Raw genomic sequence first — 20,392 nt, 5'->3', positions numbered from 1 at the left:
GCTCCGCCCACCACCGCCCTCTCACTTGGGTGCGGCAAAACGGTGAATGCTGGTGCGCGCTATTGGTCGTGCTCAAAATCCATTGCGGCACATGAAAGCAACGACGAACCTGGTTGGAGGTTGTACTGAGAGAGCTCGATTAGACTAAACCGGCATAAACCGGGCAAAGCGGTGAGGGAGGAGCGCCGGCTCAAATCGAACATCACCGGGCCATAATGTCAACAAAATAGTTTGATGAATCGTTCAGAAACATAAACTATTTATTTTCACATAGCCTATGTTACAATATTCAATGCAATTTTCCTTAGGAAGATTCTGATTCTGAAGGTAGGTAAAACAATATATGCATTATGAGCAAACACTTTTGCATGTGAAAACACTGAATCCCTACTCATTACTCCACGTGCTTGACATACAGTACCGGTCAAAAGTTTGGACACACCTACTCATTCAAGGGTTTTTCTTTATGTTTACTCTTTTCTACATTGTAGAATAATAGTGAAGACATAAAAACTATGAAATAACACACATGGAATCATGTAGTAACCATAAAAGGGTTACACAAATCAAAATATATTTTATATTTGAGATTCTTCAAATAGCCACCCTTTGCCTTGATGACAGCTTTGCACACTCTTGACATTCTCTCAACCAGCTTTACCTGGAATGCTTTTCCAACAGTCTTGAAGGAGTTCCCACATATGCTGAGCACTTGTTGGCTGCTTTTCCTTCAATCTGCCGTCCGACTCATCCCAGGTCGGGGGATTGTGGAGGCCAGGTCATCTGATGCAGCACTCCATCACTCTCCTTCTTGGTAAAATAGCCCTTATATTTACATGTAATCATTTAGCAGACGCTCTTATCCAGAGCGACTTACACTTAGTGAGTGTTTTTTTGTGGGGGGTTTTCATACAGGCCCCCGTGGGAAACGAACCCACAACCCTGGCGTTGCAAACGCCATGCTCTACCAACTGAGCTACACGGGACTACCCTTACACAGCATGGAGGTGTGTTGGGTCATTGTCCTGTTGAAAAACAAATGATAGTCCCACTAAGTTCAAACCAGATGGGATGGCGTATCGCTCCAGAATGCTGTGGTAGCCATGCTAGTTAAGTGTGCCTTGAATTCTAAAACAATCACAGACAGTGTCACCAGCAAAGCACCCCCACACCATAACACCTCCTCCTCCATGCTTTACGGTGGGAACTACACATGCAGAGATCATCCGTTCACCCACACCGCGTCTCACAAAGACACGGCGGTTGGAACCAAAAATCTCCAATTTGGACTCCAGACCAAAGGACACATTTCCACCGGTATAATGTCCATTGTTCATGTTTCTTGGCCCAAGCAGGTCTCTTCTTCTTATTGATGTCCTTTTGTAGTGGTTTCTTTGTAGCAATTCAACCATCAAGGCTTGATTCACACAGTCCCCTCTGAACAGTTGATGTTGAGATGTGTCTGTGACTTAAACTCTGTGAAGCATTTATTTGGGCTGCAATTTCTGAGGCTGGTAACTCTATTGAGCTTATCCTCTGCAGCAGAGGTAACTCTGGGTCTTCCATTCCTGTGGCGGTCCTCATGAGAGCCAGTTTCATCATAGCACTTTATGGTTTTTGCGACTGCACTTGAAGAAACTTTCAAAGTTCTTGACATTTTCTGGATTGACTGACCTTCATGTCTTAAAGTAATGATGGACTGTCGTTTCTCTTTGCTTATTTGAGCAGTTCTTACCATAATATGGACTTGGTCTTTTACCAAATAGAGCTATCTTCTGTATACCCCCCTACCTTGTCACAACACAACTGGTTGGCTCAAACGCATTAAGAAGGAAATAAATTCCACAAATTAACTTTTAACAAGGCACACCTGTTAATTGAAATGCATTCCAGGTGACTACCTCATGAAGCTGGTTGAGAGAATGCCAAGAGTGTGCAAAGCTGTCAAATATATTTTGATTTGTTTAACACTTTTTTGGTTACTAAACTCAGCAAAAAAAGAAACGTCCCTTTTTCAGGACCCTGTCTTTCAAAGATAATTAGTAAAAATCCAAATAACTTCACAGATCTTCATTGTAAAGGGTTTAAACACTGTTTCCCATGCTTGTTCAATGAACCGTAAACAATTAACGAACATGCACCTGTGGAACGGTCGTTAAGACCCTAACAGATTACAGACGGTAGGCAATTAAGGTCACAGTTAAGAAAACTTAGGACACTAAAGAGGCCTTTCTACTGACTCTGAAAAACACCAAAAGAAAGATGCCCAGGGTCCCTGCTCATCTGCGTGAACGTGCCTTAAGCATGCTGCAAGGAGGCATGAGGACTGCAGATGTGGCCAGGGCAATAAATTGCAATGTCCGTACTGTGAGACGCCTAAGACAGCACTACAGGGAGACAGGACGGACAGCTGATCGTCCTCGCAGTGGCAGACCACGTGTAACAACACCTGCACAGGATCGGTACATCCGAACATCACACCTGCGGGACAGGTACAGGATGGCAACAACAACTGCCCGAGTTACACCAGGAACGCACAATGCCTCCATCAGTGCTCAGACTGTCCGCAATAGGTTGAGAGAGGCTGGACTGAGGGCTTGTAGGCCTGTTGTAGGGCAGGTCTATGGGCACAAACCCACCGTCGCTGGACCAGACAGGACTGGCAAAAAGTGCTCTTCACTGACGAGTCGCAGTTTTGTCTCACCAGGGGTGATGGTCGGATTCGCGTTTATCATCGAAGGAATGAGCATTACACCGAGGCCTGTACTCTGGAGCAGGATCGATTTGGAGATGGAGGGTCCGTCATGGTCTGGGGCGGTGTGTCACAGCATCATCGGGCTGAGCTTGTTGTCATTGCAGGTAATCTCAACGCTGTGCGTTACAGGGAAGACATCCTCCTCCCTCATGTGGTACCCTTCCTGCAGGCTTATCCTGACATGACCCTCCAGCATGACAATGCCACCAGCCATACTGCGCGTTCTGTGCATGATTTCCTGCAAGACAGGAATGTCAGTGTTCTGCCATGGCCAGCGAAGAGCCCAGATCTCAATCCCATTGAGCACGTCTAGGACCTGTTGGATCGGAGGGTGAGGGCTAGGGCCATTCCCCCCAGAAATGTCTGGGAACTTGCAGGTGCCTTGGTGGAAGAGTGGGGTAACATCTCACAGCAAGAACAGGCTAATCTGGTGCAGTCCATGAGGAGGAGATGCATTGTATTACTTAATGCATCTGGTGGCCACACCAGATACTGACTGTTACTTTGGATTTTGACCCCCCCTTTGCTCAGGGACACTTCACTATTATTCTATAATGTAAAAAATAGTAAAAATAAAGGAAAACCCTTGAATGAGTAGGTGTGTCCAAACTTTTGACTGGTAGTGTATGTCATTTGTTTTCAGCCAACTTCACCATCCGCTTTGACGGGGGCACCCTGGAGGCAGCCCGGTTTCAAAACTAATGCAATCAACGCTAACCCAGTTCACCCAGGGCATGCCCGGGGTATTAATCGAATCCCGTCACTTATAGGAACGTATGGAGCCCATGATGGAGCCAAACAATTTGTTTTTTAGTGTCATCTCTAAAGACATATAGCAGTTCCTACAGCCTATCTAACATGAGTGTGCATAAAAAGCCAATCCTGATAAGTCCCAGAAGATTATCTAGGTATACGAATGCGTCACATTCCTCTAAATTGGGGCATTCATGCTTTAGGCATAAATTGTCCTTTTTTATAGAGAGAATTAATGTAATTAATAGTAGGCCTTCTTTGATAGACAATAACATGAGACAGTCCCCCCCTTTACTGTGTCCATTGGATAAATAATCCCTACCCTAAACCATAACCCTAAACTTAACTCCATACCCTTACCCTAACCTTAACCATAACCATAACCATAACCCTTACCTAACCCTAACCTTAACCCTTACCTTAACCATTTTACATTTCAACTTTAATGGGGTAGGTCCGAATGGTTGTTGGACTTGGAGATGGAGTCAGGGGAACCCATTGAGGTCGGTAAGAAGGCGGGCAGGGAAAAAAGGAAGACAGTGGAACATAATAAGAATAAATATGGAGTGCTGCAGAAGGAAATTGAACATGACGAGAGTGAGGATGAATTAACTGAGGTGGCGTGCCCGGTGCGGTTAAGAACGCCGAGTTTGAGCCTCGTCCTGATGGTGTTAAAGATGTTTTTTCCCCCAGTGGGAGTGAGATTTTTGGAGAGAATGGATCCTTGCCTTCAGGCTGATTCATATGTGGTGTCAGATTGGGTGGAGAAGAGGTTGGGGAATGTTGGGTTGGTGAAAGTGACTCAAATTGGAATCGTGTAGATTTTTTCCGGCACCATGCGACTGGGGACAAGAACTGTGACTAGCTTTCCTCTCCGGTGAAGGGCACCGTTGAAAGGAGTGATAACTGGAGTGGCGTTAAGTGTTGAGGAGGGTCAACTGAAGTTGAACATTTCTGGTGTCTGTGACACCCGCCATTTGGTGCGATGCAGTAAAATCAAATCAAATCAAATCAAATTTTATTGATCACATGCTCCGAATACAACAGGTGCAGACATTACAGTGAAATGCTTACTTACAGCCCTTAACCAACAGTGCATTTATTTTAACAAAAAAAGTAAAAATAAAACAACAACAAAAAAAGTGTTGAGAAAAAAAGAGCAGAAGTAAAATAAAATAACAGTAGGGAGGCTATATATACAGGGGGGTACCGGTGCAGAGTCAATGTGCGGGGGCACCGGCTAGTTGAGATAGTTGAAGTAATATGTACCGGTGGAGAGCGTGGTGAAACAGAGAAGACACTGTCTGTACTTCTGAGTTTTGATGCAGAGTTTTGACCAGATAAAGTCAAGTTAGGATGTGTCAGTTATCTTGTGAGAGCTTTTGTCCCGAACCCATTATGGTGTTTTAGGTGTCAAGCTTATGGTCATGTGGCAGCAGTGTGTAGGAGGGAGATTCCTAGATGTGAGAAGTGTGCAGGAGGACATGAGACAAAGGAATGAGTAGTATTGGTGGGAAAAGTTGTGCATGTGAACTGTTGGGGTACCCATGGTGCTGGAGATCAGAGGTGTCCTGTGAGAGAAAGTCAGGTTGAGGTTGCCTGGATCAGAATAGTGCAGAGGGTATCATATGCTGAGGCAGTGAAGAGAGTAGTACATGGAATATTGTCTCAAGCCGTACCACCCTCTCAGGCCCTAGAGCCTGAGAAGGGAGAAATTGAGATTTGAAAGAAGGAAGAAGTGTGAGTTTTGTTTTGTTTTTGTCAATGTACTACTTGTATTTGGGTGGATTAAGTTAGTTTCCCTATCACATATGGATTTTCTTTTTACCATGTTTTGGTTTTTCAACCTGTCAGGTTGGTGGCGGCAATACATCTTTTTACGTTGTAGTCTGCCATAAAACCCACAGAAGAAGAAGAACAATGGACCGGCGCTGGAAGCGGAAGCGGACGATGAAGTGGATTCTGAATCCAATGGCGGTAGAATCAAGGAGAATTGGAGTATTGTCCAAAAAAATGGAAAATGGAGCAAAGTAGAGTACAGTGATGAGAATGTCCCTTCGTATTTAGTACCAGTACGGTTGTTCATGAGGAGCAGCTGAGCAGATTACCAATCTTGAAGAAACCATTTGAAATATCCAAACTGGTGGAGAGAGTGCTGGGTAAAGTGAAGGCTGTGAGGATCACAGGCTTTTTTAAATTTCTTGTGCTTCTGCGGATCAGAAGGAACGTGCGTTGCGTCTCACCCGATTTGATAAGTTTGAAGTGTCGTGTGTGACTCTTCGGAACATGGCACCCCTCAAGGGGGTTATATCTGGTGTCTCGTGGGAAGTCGATTTTGAAGAGATTATAAATATTCCTGGAGTGATTGATGCACGTCGGATGAATCGTGTGGTGAATGGTGAAAAAGTGAATAGTCTATCTGTTCTTTTGTTTTTTGATATGGAGTCTCTCCCTACTCGAGTGCAGTTAGGGTATATTAACTACAGAGTCAGAGCATCTATCCCAAGACCAATGCAGTGTGATCACTGTAAAGCTTTTGGTCATGTTTCAAGTGTTTGCAGAAGGGAGAAGCCGAGATGTCCAAGTTGTGGAAAATATCATATAATGTGTTTTAAAAGTGAGGAAAATGTGACATGTTGCAATTGTAGTGGGAACCATGAAGCTACATCTTTCGATTGCCTGACAAGGGTGAAAGAGAAGGAGGTGGCCAAAGTCAGGGCTGTCCAGAGCATTTCATATGCAGCAGCTGTTAAAAGGGTTGAGGGTTTGAATGGTGCTCTTGAAGAGTCCAAGGTGGTGCATAGGCCTTCACTGCAGGCAGCAGGGGATGTCTTTCACCAGCAGGACCCTGACATTTTAAAGGTTAAACAGGTGGACTTTGTGGCCTTTATAGCTATGGTGATTAATGGCACTGCCAAGGTGGAGAGAAGGTTCAGGAAGATAGATATCATTGTGGATGCGGCGGAGCGGTTCCTGGGACTGAAAGATTTCTCGGCGGAGGAGTTACATGGAATATTGTCACAAGCCGTACCACCCTCTCAGGCCCTAGAGTCTGACAACGGAAATATGGAGATTTGAAAGAAGGAAAATGTTGGCGTTTTGTTTTGTTTTTGTCAATGTACTATTTTATTTGGGTGGATTAAGTTCGTTTCCCTATCACATATGGATTTTCTTTTTACCTTTTTTTGGTTTTTCAACCCATCCAGTTGGTGGCGGCAATACATCTATTTGAGTTGTAGTCCGCCATAAAACCCACAGAAGAAGAAGACTAATGGACTATTAGGAAATGTCATCATTTCAGTCTGCGTCTGCGCATTGTGCACAACGTCAAAAGACTTCCACAGTGAAACGTCCATTCGCTGTTATCCAGTAGGAAAAATCATAATATTTTCTGATTTAGGTAAGCATCAAAAGCTCTTTGAATAGCTATTTAGAAGGTTTCTGGAGATATCAAACGTATTGACTTATTGTAGGCTAACGTTACTGTTAAAGTTGAGGAATAGGAATAGGTAGCTTAGTGGCTAGCTTGCTAACGTTAGCACGATGCGATGAATATGTTTATTGCCAATTTCTTGATTCATATTAGGAGGATAATACATTTTTGAAACACAGCTAACTTACAGGACTTACAAACATATAGCAGCCCTTAATGATGTGCAGCTAAGCAGTCTGCCATGTAGTACAGTGTTACGGGGACAAAATGAAACTTAGGTTCTGGTGTTAGGCAGGACAAACCCGTTTTACAGATTCTTGGGATATCATCAAAATAAATCAATCGCAGCACGTTTTTGTAACCATTCAACAGTTTATACCTGATTAAGTACAATACCATGTAAATTAATGTTACCATCTAAACCTCCTGTGAAATATATTTTTCATAAGTAAAAATATAGTACTTTCAACTGTTTGAAGCTGGTGTACCGAAAGTAAACATTTACATTACATTTACGTCATTTAGCAGACGCTCTTATCCAGAGCGACTTACAAATAGGTGCATTCACCCTATAGCCAGTGGGATAACCACTTTACAATATCTTTATTTTTATTTTTTATTTTTTTATTTTTTAAGGGGGGGGGGGGGTAGAAAAAACGACGCAAAAACGAAACTTGACAACGGCAAGCATAGAAATAGCGCACAACGAACAGATCTACCGGTTCTTAGTCTTGTTTTCAATGACAATAACAGATCTATAAGACACATTTCTATGTGAATTTGGTCGGGTCGCCCAAAAAGTTACATATTCCCAATAGTGTGCAACTGCAGCCAACCTCGAGCATCCCCCCTCAAGCACAACATCTTCATGCTTGTGACACTTTTGAATGTGGATCAAAAGGGAAATAAAAGTATTATCTGTGTTTTTTCCCCTCCCTCCCTCCCTCCCTCCCTCCTTGCTAGCTACCAGGGTCGACACCGGTACAGTATCCTTCGCGCCCGCCTACCGAACACCTGCCCTCACCATCGTTAACAGAACTGAGTGAAAGTGCCCAACAGGTGGGGGCGAAGGACACGGTCTACCGGTCACACCCTGCCTCCCATTAGCACAGCAGGTGTGAGGCTTCGGCGATACTGTGTGCTAGCTTGCTAGTTAGTGACACCGTGTTTTTGCCATTTAGCACACGGTGTAGCCCCCGCCTCCCTTGTACCGGACTAGCTGGCTAAGATAGCACAGTGTAATTCACTCCCGTCTGCTGAACACCTGCCCTTGCCGTTGTCTATCAGAACTGCGGGAAAACAATGCCTGACAGGTGGGGGCGAAGGACACTGTCTACCGGTTGCCCACGTTAGCACAGCAGGCAGGAGGCTTGGGCGATACTGTGCTAGCTAGCTTGCAATTTAGCGACACTGTGCTAGCTACAAATATTTATATTGCTAGCTAGCACACGGCGTAGACGCAAAAACTACATTTAAGAACGGGAAGCATAGAAATAGCGCAGTGCCTTCAGAAAGTTTTCATACCGCTTGACTTATTAGACATTTTATTGTTACAGCCTGAATTAAAAATGGATGAAATAGATTGTTTTTCTCACCCATCTACACACAATTTATTTGTAACCATTATTTAACTAGGCAAGTCAGTTAAGAACAAATTCTTATTTTCATTGACGTCCTACCAAAAGGTAAGAGGCCTCCTGTGGGGACGTGGGCTGGGATTAAAAATATAGGACAAAACACACATCACGACAAGAGACACCACAACACTACATAAAGAGAGACCTAAGACAACAACACAGCATGGCAGCAACACATGACAACACAGCATGGTAGCAACACCACATGACAACAACATGGTAGCAGCACAACATGGCAGCAGCACAAAACATGGTACAAACATTATTGGGCACAGACAACAGCACAAAGGTACAGACAACAATACATCACGCAAAGCAGCCACAACTGTCAGTAAGAGTGTCCATGATTGAGTCTTTGAATGAAGAGATGTGCTGTCCAGTTTGAGTGTTTTTTGCAGCTCGTTCGAGTCGCTAGCTGCAGTGAACTGAAAAGAGGAGCGTCCCAGGGATGTGTATGCTTTGGGGACCTTTAACAAAATGTGACTGGCAGAACGGGTGTTGTTTGTGGAGTATGAGGGCTGCACTAGGTATCTCAGATAGGGGCGAGTTAGGCCTAAGAGGGTTTTATAATAAGCATCAACCAGTGGGTCTTGCGATGAGTATACAGAGATGACCAGTTTACAGAGGAGTATAGAGTGCATTGATGTTGTCCTAATAACGAGCATTGGTGGCAAATCTGATTGCCGAATGGTAAAGAACATCTAGCCGCTCGAGACCACCCTTACCTGCCGATCTATAAATTAAGTCTCTGTAATCTAGCATGGATAGGATGGTCATCTGAATCAGGGTTAGTTTGGCAGCTGGGGTGAAAGAGGAGCGATTACGATAGAGGAAACCAAGTCTAGATTTAACCTTAGCCTGCAGCTTTGATATGTGCTGAGAGAAGGGCAGTGTACCGTCTAGCCATACTCCCAAGTACTTGTATGAGGTGACTACCTCAAGCTCTAAACCCTCAGAGGTAGTAATCACACCGGTGGGGAGAGGGGCATTCTTTTTACCAAACCACATTACCTTTGTTTTGGAGGTGCTCAGAACATTAAGGGCAGAGAAAGCTTATTGGACACTAAGAAAGCTTTGTTCTAGAGCATTTAACACACAATTCGGGGAGGGCCCAGCTGAGGATAATACTATAATATGCATCTAAATGGATGAGAGAGCTTCCTACTGCCTGAGCTATGTTGTTGATTTTAATTGAGAAGCCTTGGGGTACTCCCTTGGTGACAGGCAGTGGCTGAGATAGCAGATGTTCTTCTGACTTTATACACTAGACTCTTTGAGAGAGGTAGTTAGCAAACCAGGCCAAAGACCCCTCAGAGACACCAATACTCCTTAGCCGGCCCACAAGAATGGAATGGTCTACCGTATCAAGAATAAAAATAGCAGCACAACATTGCTTAGAATCAAGGGCAATGGTGACATAATTTAGGACCTTTAAGGTTGCAGTGACACATTCATAACCTGAGCGGAAACCAGATTGCATACCAGAGAGGATATTATAGACATCAATAAAGCCAATTAGTTGATTATTGATACGTTTTTCCAACACTTTTGATAAACAGGGCAAAATAGAAATTAGGCTACAACAGTTTAGGATCAGCTTGTTCTCCCTCTTTAAATAAAGGACGCACCGTGGCTGCCTTCCAAGCAACGGGAACCTCCCCAGAGAGGAGATAGGCTTGGCGATGATAGGGGCTACAACCTTAAAGAAGAAATGTCACTGTTTCACACAGGAAACAATGGCAGAAACATTTATGTACAAAATAAGTTAGGATCAGCCTAAAAAAAGACACAAAATGGCACAATTGGTCAGTAGCCTGTAAAACGGCTGCTATTCCCCCCAGCGCCATTCCATCATTGCTTTGGCTGTATGGTTGGGGTCATTGTCCTGTTGGAATGTAAATCTTCGCCCCAGTCTGTCGTTTGCACTCTGAAGCAGGTTCTCATCAAGGATTTGCCTGTATTTGGCTCCATTCATTGTTCCCTCTATCCTTACCAGTCTCCCAGTCCCTGCAGCTGAAAAGCATCCCCATAGCATGATGCTGCCACCACCACCATGCTTCACGGTAGGGATGGTGTTATACGGGTGATGAGCTGTGCCTTGTTTTCTCCAGACATATCGCTTTGCACTCAAGAGTTCAATTTTTGTCTCATCAGACCACAGAATCTGTTGTCCTTCTGGCAGGTTCTCCCATCTCAGCCAAGGAAATCTGTAGTTCTGTCATTGGGTTCTTGGTCACCTCCCTGACCAAGGTCCTTCTTGCCCGGAGCTAAATTTCGAGTTTCATAGCAATAATGAATAATTATGTAAATAAGGTATTTCTGTTTTTTATTTTCAATAAATTAGCAAAACTTTCTAAAAAAAAAAAAATCTGAGGAATTATTTATTTTATCAATTTTAGAATAAGGCTGTAACATAACAAAATGTGGAAAAAGTCAAGGTGTCTGAAGTTTTTCAGAATGAACTATAGATAAGAGCAGCCATTTAGCCTACTAAATGAAACAACATTTGTTTAATGACCTTGTTTTCTCTGTCCCCTCTGTTGCAGGTTGTCCTTTGATCTGTCCAGTTAAGCTATAGTCATGGTCTGCATTCCCTGCATCGTCATTCCAGTCCTCTTGTGGGTGTACAAGAGGTTCCTTGAACCAATCATCTACCCTTTCATTGGTCCATTTATAAGCCGATTCTGGCCAACAAAGAATGCTGTCCAGGAGAGTGGTATAGGAACTGGTGATGTGAAAGCCAGTGAAAAGAGCAATGGATGTCCAGTGATGAGCAATGGAGCATGCAAGGTAATACATTAACCAAAATCTGTTATTGGATTATGGACTAGGAGAGCGTGCTGTCACTAGTAGACTGCATTTGTAGCAACGTCCGGTGACCAAGCCCCAGACCGGCTACACATGCTGAGGAAGTCATGACACACATTGCAATATGCTTGACACCAATGCTTGACACCAATGCTTGACACCAATACATATACATGCATAGTCTCTATAGGCAGACAGGTTGCCTCCCACAATGTTAACAATGTTCTAGCATACAGTGCATTCGGGAAGTATTCAGACCCGTTGACTTTTTCCACATTTTGTTACGTTACAGCCTTATTCTGAAATGGATTTAGTTGTTTTTCCCCCTCATCAATCTACACACAATACCCCATAATGACAAAGCAAAAATAGGTTTTTAGAACATTTTGCAAATGTATATAAAAAAAAAAAAAACGATCACATTTATATAAGTATTCAGACCCTTTACTCAGTACTTTGTTGAAGCACCTTTGGCAGCAATTACAGCCTTGAGTCTTCTTGGGTATGATGCTACAAGCTTGGCACACCTGTATTTGCCAGGTATTTAGAGGTTGAAATAGCAGGTGCGGTAGAGAGAGAGAGAGAGTTGAAAACAGCAGGTCCCGGACAAGGTAGCACGTCCGGTGAACAGGTCAGGGTTCCATAGCTGCAGGCAGGAGAGTTGAAACTGGAGCAGCAGCACGACCAGGTGGACTGGGGACAGCCAGGAGTCATCAGGCCAGGTAGTCCTGAGGCATGGTCCTAGGGCTCAGGTCCTCCGGGAGGAGAGGGAGAGAATTAGAGGGAGCATACTTAAATTCACACAGGACACCGGATAAGACAGGAGAATAACACCAGATATAACAGACTGACCCTAGCCCCCCGGCACATACACTATTGCAGCATAGATACTGGAGGCTGAGACAGGGGGGGTCGGCTACCAGTCAATAGGCTACCAGTGCGGCAAGTGCTGCTGGTAAGCTCTCGACTAAATACATATTTGCCAACACATGGCTAACCTTTGTTTAACCAAGTAAACAGCTACTATAGCGAGAATGTGTTTGGAGTTACCTTTCTATCTAATAGCCTATGTAAGAGTTTACACTTCCAATTATAATAAAAATAAAAACGATCTACATATTATTTTAATGTTGATTACTTCTCCTTGCCTGATGGTAGACAATAAATGTGCTAAAGTATTTTTTGCTAACATATGATGGGACCCGCTGGTTCGCCTGGGCGGGGCTCCCTGGGCAAGAAAAGGTTGAAGACTCCTGCTTTAGAGTGAACATGTTGTTTACAAAGCTTCTAGACTGTTGCTACTTCTATTGTTAACTATTGAAGCCATCTCTCTTTTCAGACTGAAGTCAATGGTGTTGCTGCAAATGGGCCGGCTGCAAATGGGCCGGCTGCAAATGGGCCGGCTGCAAATGGACCGGCTGCAAATGGGCCGGCTGCAAATGGACCGGCTGCAAATGGACCGGCTGCAAATTGGCCGGCTGCAAATGGACCGGCTTCTACAGTATCTGACAAGAAGACTGACTAACATTTCACTCGTTTTTCAACTGTGAAAGTATTTTAATACAATATGGGGAGAACTTAACTTTATCGTTATTTTATGAAGTTGACTAATGTAGAATATTTTAATGCTGGCCTGGATTTAACATAGCAACACACATTGTACATTATCCATAATGCTCATTACAATTGTTTTGTGAGATAGAAAAAAATATATATATAATATTTCTGCCTTTGTTTTATCATGCTTGATTTCCTGATGTATTTATTGTAACATAGATACAATACCTAGTTCTTTATAGTATTAAGTACATATTTTATTTTCTAATTCCGAAATAAATTATTATCAATAATTAAAAATTACTTTTTAAACAAATTCCGACCTTGTGATTTTCCCATTTTTAAAGCATTCCTTTCCCCCCCCCCCTTTATATACAATGTATAAATAAACCTATGGATTACTATTATTGTTTTTGCGTTGCTAGTGGATCTCATTTAGCCTTGTCTCAACTGTTTATACTCTTAACCTTTTTTTATTTAACCAGGCAAGTCAATTAAGAACAAATTATTATTTACAATGATGGTCTGGCAAGAGGCAAAAGGCCTCCGGTGGGGACGGGGTAAAACAAAAGAAGAAGAAAAAAGTAAGACAATGGACAACACAGACAGAAGACACTGGCAACAGCACAAATACAACAGCAAACAAACTGTGTGTGAAATAATACAACATGCTTCCTTACATAAGACAACGCAAACTAGTGACATCGGGTGACAATTAGAAACAACTACATCTCAACCACCTGTTCATCTATTTGTCCCTTGAACTCCTCCAGGGACACCAGGTCCTGGAGTTTTAGGTTGGCTTGGAGAGAATTCCAAGACCAGGGGGCTGAGTAATGAAAATACCTTTCTCCGTGCTCGGTTCTAATATTCGGGACTGTTAGCATAAAACAAGAGTTGCGATCTGAGCTTCTATGTGTGTTCATTTTGAGCTAGAAGAGAGGATAGATAAAATGTCAGATTTCCAAAAAATCCAGCAACTTCGCACAGCCATTGAAGAGGAGTGGGACAACATTCCACAGGCCACAATCAACAGCCTGATCAACTCTATGCGAAGGAGTTGTCGCGCTGCATGAGGCAAATGGTGGTCACACCAGACACTGACTGACTGGTTTTCTGATCCACGCCCATATTATCTGTGACCAATAGATGCATTATCTGTATTCCCAGTCATGTGAAATCCATAGATTAGGGCCTAATTTATTTATTTAAATTGACTGATTTCCTGATATGAACTGTAACTCGTAAAATGTTTGAAATTGTTGTATGTTGCATTTTATATTTTTGTTCAGTATAGTATCACCATAGTCCAACAGAGAGAAAAGTACAATTAATAAACTATTTTCTGGCGACAAATGGAAAACATGCTTTGTGCCTGTAATAAAACCCAATATGCAGCTTGAGTTTCCTGGCAAGGTTCTTTACATGGGTGGTGAAGCTTAACTTCTCATCCACGCGAACTCCCAGATATTTGTCTTGCTCTATAGAATGTCATTCCAAGCTAGTAATTACATGGTTTTCAGAGTGTTTACTATTGGAAAATACCATGCATTTTGTGAATGAGTGCTTGGGAGTGTCAGCTAATTTCACAGGGGGCTCATGTTGATCTTTAACCCTATCAAATAATCCACCTGCATCAAGAAAATGTTGATTAAAAGAGTTCAGAATAGAGGTTCTCTCAGTTACTACATGCGAATCCATCAGCAGCGGTTTAGGGAGCTGTGCATCTTTTTTTGCACTCTAAACCTTTCACTACTTGATACAATTTGGAAGGATTATTCAGATTATCAGCAATAGATTTGAAGTAGTGGTCTGCTTTCAGTTTTCGGTTCATAGCCACACCTTGATTCTGAAGGTGTTTAAAAGCCATCCAATCATCAGCTGAATCAGACCTTCTTGCTTTAGCCCACAAAGCATTCTGTTTCCTTATGAGTTCAGCTAGTTCATCTGAGAACCAGGGGTTGTCTCTGCCCTTCTGTCTTGTTTGAAAGGGTCATGCTTGTTGCATACATCCTGGAATGCTTTATGAAAGTAAGAAAAGGCTAATTCAACATCCGGGATGAAACTGCCCTTTCAGAGTTTAGGGCTGAACAGTCGATAGTGAATGTTTTAGATAGAACAATAATGTGTAGAATCGACTCGGCTTTGATAGTGTACAGTGTTGGGTTCGTTCTATGCATTTCTATCTTCAACGTACGCACGTTCCCCTTCCGCTCAACTGTCACGCTCACGCATGTCTGTGACGACGTGGAAATATGGTGGAAGAGCACTAGAGTTAAGTCGGAGTTTTCTCAAATTCTTCATTTAGTAAACTTTTGTTTATCATTGACATTTACAGCTATAGCAACTGTACAACCTAAGCTGAAGACTGTCAAGAACCTGGGAGAAGAACGCGAGCTAGGTAGGTGCCACGAGAGCAGTGAATTTGACAGATCAGCTGGTGATGCTAAATGTGGCTAACGTTGGATAGCTAGTATAGTTGTTAGCTCACTACCCAGACATAGCTAGCTAGTTAATCTATTAATTAGCTAGCTAGCTAGTGTAATATCATGTCAGTTACACATTCAGTTTCAACTGACCTGTTTCACAACCTTTAAGGAAGCCTGTCTCTGCCCGCTGCATTTAGAGCGTGTGTTTAGCTAACGTTGTTAGCTAGCTACAGCTAGGGGGTGTGTTACGTTACTAACGTACAGTAACTAACAGTAGTTAGTTAGCTAGCTTGCTATCTAGCAAGCAAGTCCATGAACACCTTAATGTATTAACTAATACTTGTCTGGTCGTTATTTGTTATTTTTTTTACAGAAAATGTATCACTACTTTAACTGTCAGACACAGATGTGCAAGGAGAGTGAAATGCAGTTTTGCGGCTGCTGTAGCTGGCTAGCTAGTTAGTTTGCTATAGACTAGCTAGCAAGTCCATGAACACCTTTCTGTATTAACTAGGTAATACTTTAATGTCTGGTCGATATTTATGATTATTTTTTTACTGAAAATGTATAGATATCTGTCAGACACAGATGTGGCACTATGGCTGATGGCTATGACAAGGGTGTGATCAAATGGATGTGTGTACTAAAGGTGTGGGGGCAAACCTTAAGTCTATGAGGCAAACTCATCCTGTATTGCACCACGAATGTTGAACAATGAACATGCCACGTAATGCATCACTATGCACCAGGCAGTCAATGTTTATGTTACCTTTGCTTGCATTTTGTGACAAAGGGAGAGCTTGCACTTAAATTAATTCAGCCTGTCACGTTTGGAAGGAAGCCTGAGTACTGATTTGATGTCGTGACACCTTGTTCCCAGTGGTTCAGTGTAAACCGAGACCCCTAACAGCTAAACTGTTTAGGACAAGTGTGTATTCATCAACAACACTGGACATCTGAGTCATTATGTTCACATTCTGCCAAATGGGTCATATTTCCAAAATCAAGACAAGCTCACAAAAGGCTTCCATACAGGGCTGAAATCCCCAAGGCATATTATGTGAAGGATATAAGGATGCAGCCAGACAGACAGATAGATGTGCGTCATGAGCCAGATTTGGGCCCGAATGTAATTAGGTCATTAGTCAATTAAATAAGAAAAAAATAACATTTCTCATAGCTTTGCAATACAGAATTGAATGCATGAAGTGGAGCATTGCTGACTCCACAGCCAATGTCAAATATAAGCAGCTCTCACCAGGGAACAGGGAGATTCTTCTAGATCAGAAGTAGGCCTAAGACTCAGTTAGAGGAGAGGATTGCTAAACTACATAGGTCCCCATTCATTTAGAATTAGAAGTCAGGATTTTGTCTTGTTCCCTATATCATGAACCAGACCTATTCTATCAGATTCAGATTAAAAAGTAGACCTAACCTGAGTAGCCTAATCCCATCTCCGTTCTGTTCCCCAGTACAGTGCCTGGTGTGGTAGTGGGAGATGAGGCAGTGAGAAAGAGAGCCTCTCCTCAGACCTCGGGTACTCAGGAGATGGGAGCCAACACCAGCCAGGTCAGTGACCTGTGTGAGAACCAGAGCCTCAGGACCCTGATCGGAACAGAGTCCATCTCAGAGAATGACCCCTTCTGGAACCAGCTCATCTCCTTCACCTTCATCAGCCCCACTAGCCGGTAATTACATGATCATCTGTATGATAAAGTAGCAGCACTAGCTTGGTCCCAGATTAGTTTGTGCTGTACAACCAACTCTTATGGTCATTGATATGCCATAGCCTGCCCTGTTCATCCCCACTATCAGGGAAGAACATGTTAAAGTAGCAGACAACAACTGGTTGTGCTCAAGGGTGAAAGTAGATTTTATTTCTTACCATTACGGGCTACCGAAGGGCGCACACATTTTTTTTATAGCCTAGATCAGGGGTGTCAAACTCATTTTAGCTCAGGGGCCACATGGAGGAAAATCTATTCCCAAGTGGGCCGGACCGGAAAAATCATGGTATATATAACTTAAAAACAACAACTTCAGATTGTTTTCTTTGTTTTAATACGATCAACATACAACATAAAGCTGGAGCCTGAGGACAGTGTGTCCAAAATAGTACAAGCACAACATCACTATTAATCATAAAACACGTCAAGTTTATTTGAAAATTCTAAAGAAAAAGAACACACAAACACACAATGCCTCAGTGATTAACAGAACTGTTTCACAGATCACAGAACTATATCAGGGTGTCATTTCTCAGGCAGAAATGTAGATAAAAATAATGAAATCCTGTTCCCCAAACAAGTGCAAGAACCACAGAGTCAAGAATAGGTTAAATATACAAATAAAATAAAATAAATTAAAAACAATAGCACATCAACATAAAAACATATAAACATAAATCTGAAAGCGTTGCTCAAACTCCCGTAACAGTCCCGTTATTTTATCTTTGAACCGCTTCATGTCTGCCACATGTTGGGTCGCGCACACATTTTTCAGACAGGGGAAGTGAAGCTGCATCACCACCGGCAAGTTGCGTCTCCCACAATGACAGCTTCAACTTGAAAGAACGTATGCTGTGATAATACTGCGTGACAACTTTGTTGCGCCCTTGCAGCTGTTTGTTCAAGTTATTCAGGTGCTCTGTAACATCCACCATAAATGCAAGGTCCTGCATCCATTCTGCGGAATGAAATTCTAACACTGGTTTGCCCTTTTCTTCCATGAACTGTTCAATTTCTTCTCGTAAATCAAAGAAATGCCTCAGCACAGCACCTCGGCTTAACCATCTTACCTCAGTGTGGTATGGCAGGCCATAGATGTGGTCTTTCTCTCTGAGAAGGCTGTCAAACTGACGGTGATTCAGGCTTCTGGATCGGATGAAATTAACAGTTTGGATGACCACCTTCATGACGTTATCCATCTTTAATGACTTGCAACACAAAGCCTCCTGGTGCAAAATACAGTGAAAAGTCAAAAAATCACGTCCTCCATTTGCAGATTGCACTTTCTCTCTGAACTTTGTCACAACGCTTGCTTTTTTCCCCGATCATTGATCAATGTGTCATCAACTCCGCGGATGAAAATGGCCAGTTGTGCAACATCTATAATGTCCGTGCTTTCATCAATTGCAACCGAAAATGCAATAAATGACTTTACTTTTTGCTTCAACTGGCTGTCCAAATCCACTGAAAGATCGGAAATCCTGTCTGCAACTGTGTTTCTTGTCAGGCTGATATTTGCAAAAGCCTGCCGCTTTTCAGGGCACACAATCTCTGCTGCCTTCATCATGCATGTTTTTACAAATTCACCCTCACTAAATGGTTTTGAAGCCACTGCGATTTCATTAGCAATGAGGTAGCTAGCTTTCACTGCAGCGTCACTGATGTCTCGGCTGTGAGTAAACACAGACTGCTGTTTCTTCAGACACGCCAACAGTTCATTCACCTTCTCTCATCTCCGCTGTCTTTGAAAGTTGTCATATTTGTCGGCATGAAGACTCACATAGTGGCGACGAAGGTTATATTCTTTCAGCACTGCAACATGCTCTGAACACACCAAACATACAGCTTTCCCATTCAATTCCGTGAATAAATAGGATGACCATTTTTCTTGGAACACTCTGCACTCTGCGTCCACTTTTCTCTTTTTTGACAGAGACATATTGGGGCAATGAGGGTGCCAAAGCACATAATGTTAAAAGTAGAAGCCATAATAAATATCGCGGGCAAAACAAAGTAGCTCATTGGCTGCACGTGCTTGACCTACTTGCTCTGCCCCGGTATAAACAGTTTGCTTGCTTAACACAATTGCTATTTCGCCATCCAGTGGACGCAATTGGAACAGCAGTTTATTTTATTGAAAAATTGCAGCAAATTTTAATTTTTTTTATTTTTCCAAAATCATCTCGCGGGCCGGATTAAACCCGTTTGCGGGCCTGATCCGGCCCGCGGGCCGGACGTTTGACACCCCTGGCCTAGATATTATTATTATTATTATTATTATTATTATTATTATTATTTACCTTTTATTTAACTAGGCAAGTCAGTTAAGAACAAATTCTTATTTACAATGACGGCCTACACCGGCCAAACCTGGACGATGCTGGGACAATTGTGCGCCAATCATAGAATTACATATAGAATTCCTACATATAGAATTCCTATTAATTTCATATGATCTCTGTAGGCTTAGTAGCCTAGGCCTAGTAAAGATTTGTCATATCACTTTCAACTTGTACACTGAACAAAAATATAAATGCAACACGTAAAGTGTTGGTCCCATGTTTCATGAGCTGAAATAAAAGATCCCAGAAATTCCACATGCCACAATCAACAGCCTGATCAATTCTATGTGAAGGAGATGTATCGCGCAGCATGAGGCAAATAGATGTCACATCAGATACTGACTGGATTTCTGATACCTTTTTTTTAAGGTACAGTGCATTCGGAAAGTATTCAGACCCCTTCACTTTTTCCACAATTTATGTTACAGCCTTATTCTAAAATGGATTAAATAAAAAAAAATCCTCATCAATCTACACACAATACCCAATAATGACAAAGCAAAAACAGGTTTTTAGAAATGTTTGCAAATGTATTAAAAATAGAAAAAACAGATACCTTATTCATATAAGTATTCAGACCCTTTGCTATGAGACTCGAAATTGAGCTCAGGTGCATCCTGTTTCCATTGATCATCCTTGAGATGTTTCTACAACTTGATTGGAGTCCACCTGTGGTAAATTCTATTGATTGGACATGATTTGGAAAGGCACACACCTGTCTATATAACGTCCCACAGTTGACAGTGCATGTCAGAGCAAAAAAAAACATCCCTACGGTGAAGCATTGTGGTGGCAGCATCATGCTGTGGGGATGTTTTTCAGCGGCAGGGACTGAGAGACTAGTCAGGATAGAGGGAAAGATGAACGGAGCAAAGTACAGAGATATCCTTGATGAAAACCTGCTCCAGAGCGCTCAGGACCTCAGACTGGGGAGAAGGTTCACCTTCCAAC

General features: G+C 42.5%; 1 protein-coding gene across 2 annotated transcripts in view; it reads left to right on the top strand.

The window, feature by feature from the left end:
- The first annotated feature begins 15,172 nt into the window (after positions 1-15,172).
- LOC311136623 (dymeclin-like) overlaps positions 15,173-20,392 on the top strand; it is a 142,527-nt gene continuing 137,307 nt past the window's right edge. The window contains exons 1-2 of one of the 2 annotated variants that reach the window (XM_084170812.1): positions 15,173-15,344; positions 16,845-17,060. In XM_084170812.1, the coding sequence (XP_084026938.1) occupies positions 16,921-17,060 (140 nt within the window). In that variant the 5' untranslated portion in view covers positions 15,173-15,344; positions 16,845-16,920. The remainder of the gene's footprint in view (positions 15,345-16,844; positions 17,061-20,392) is intronic. The other variant, XM_084170813.1, reaches the window with a different exon arrangement.

This window comes from Coregonus lavaretus, assembly GCF_964263955.1.
Source record: "Coregonus lavaretus genome assembly, chromosome: 10".
Taxonomy (NCBI): domain Eukaryota; kingdom Metazoa; phylum Chordata; class Actinopteri; order Salmoniformes; family Salmonidae; genus Coregonus; species Coregonus lavaretus.
The sequence above is the reverse complement of the archived record's forward strand: the minus strand, read 5'-3'. Positions and strand labels throughout refer to the sequence as shown.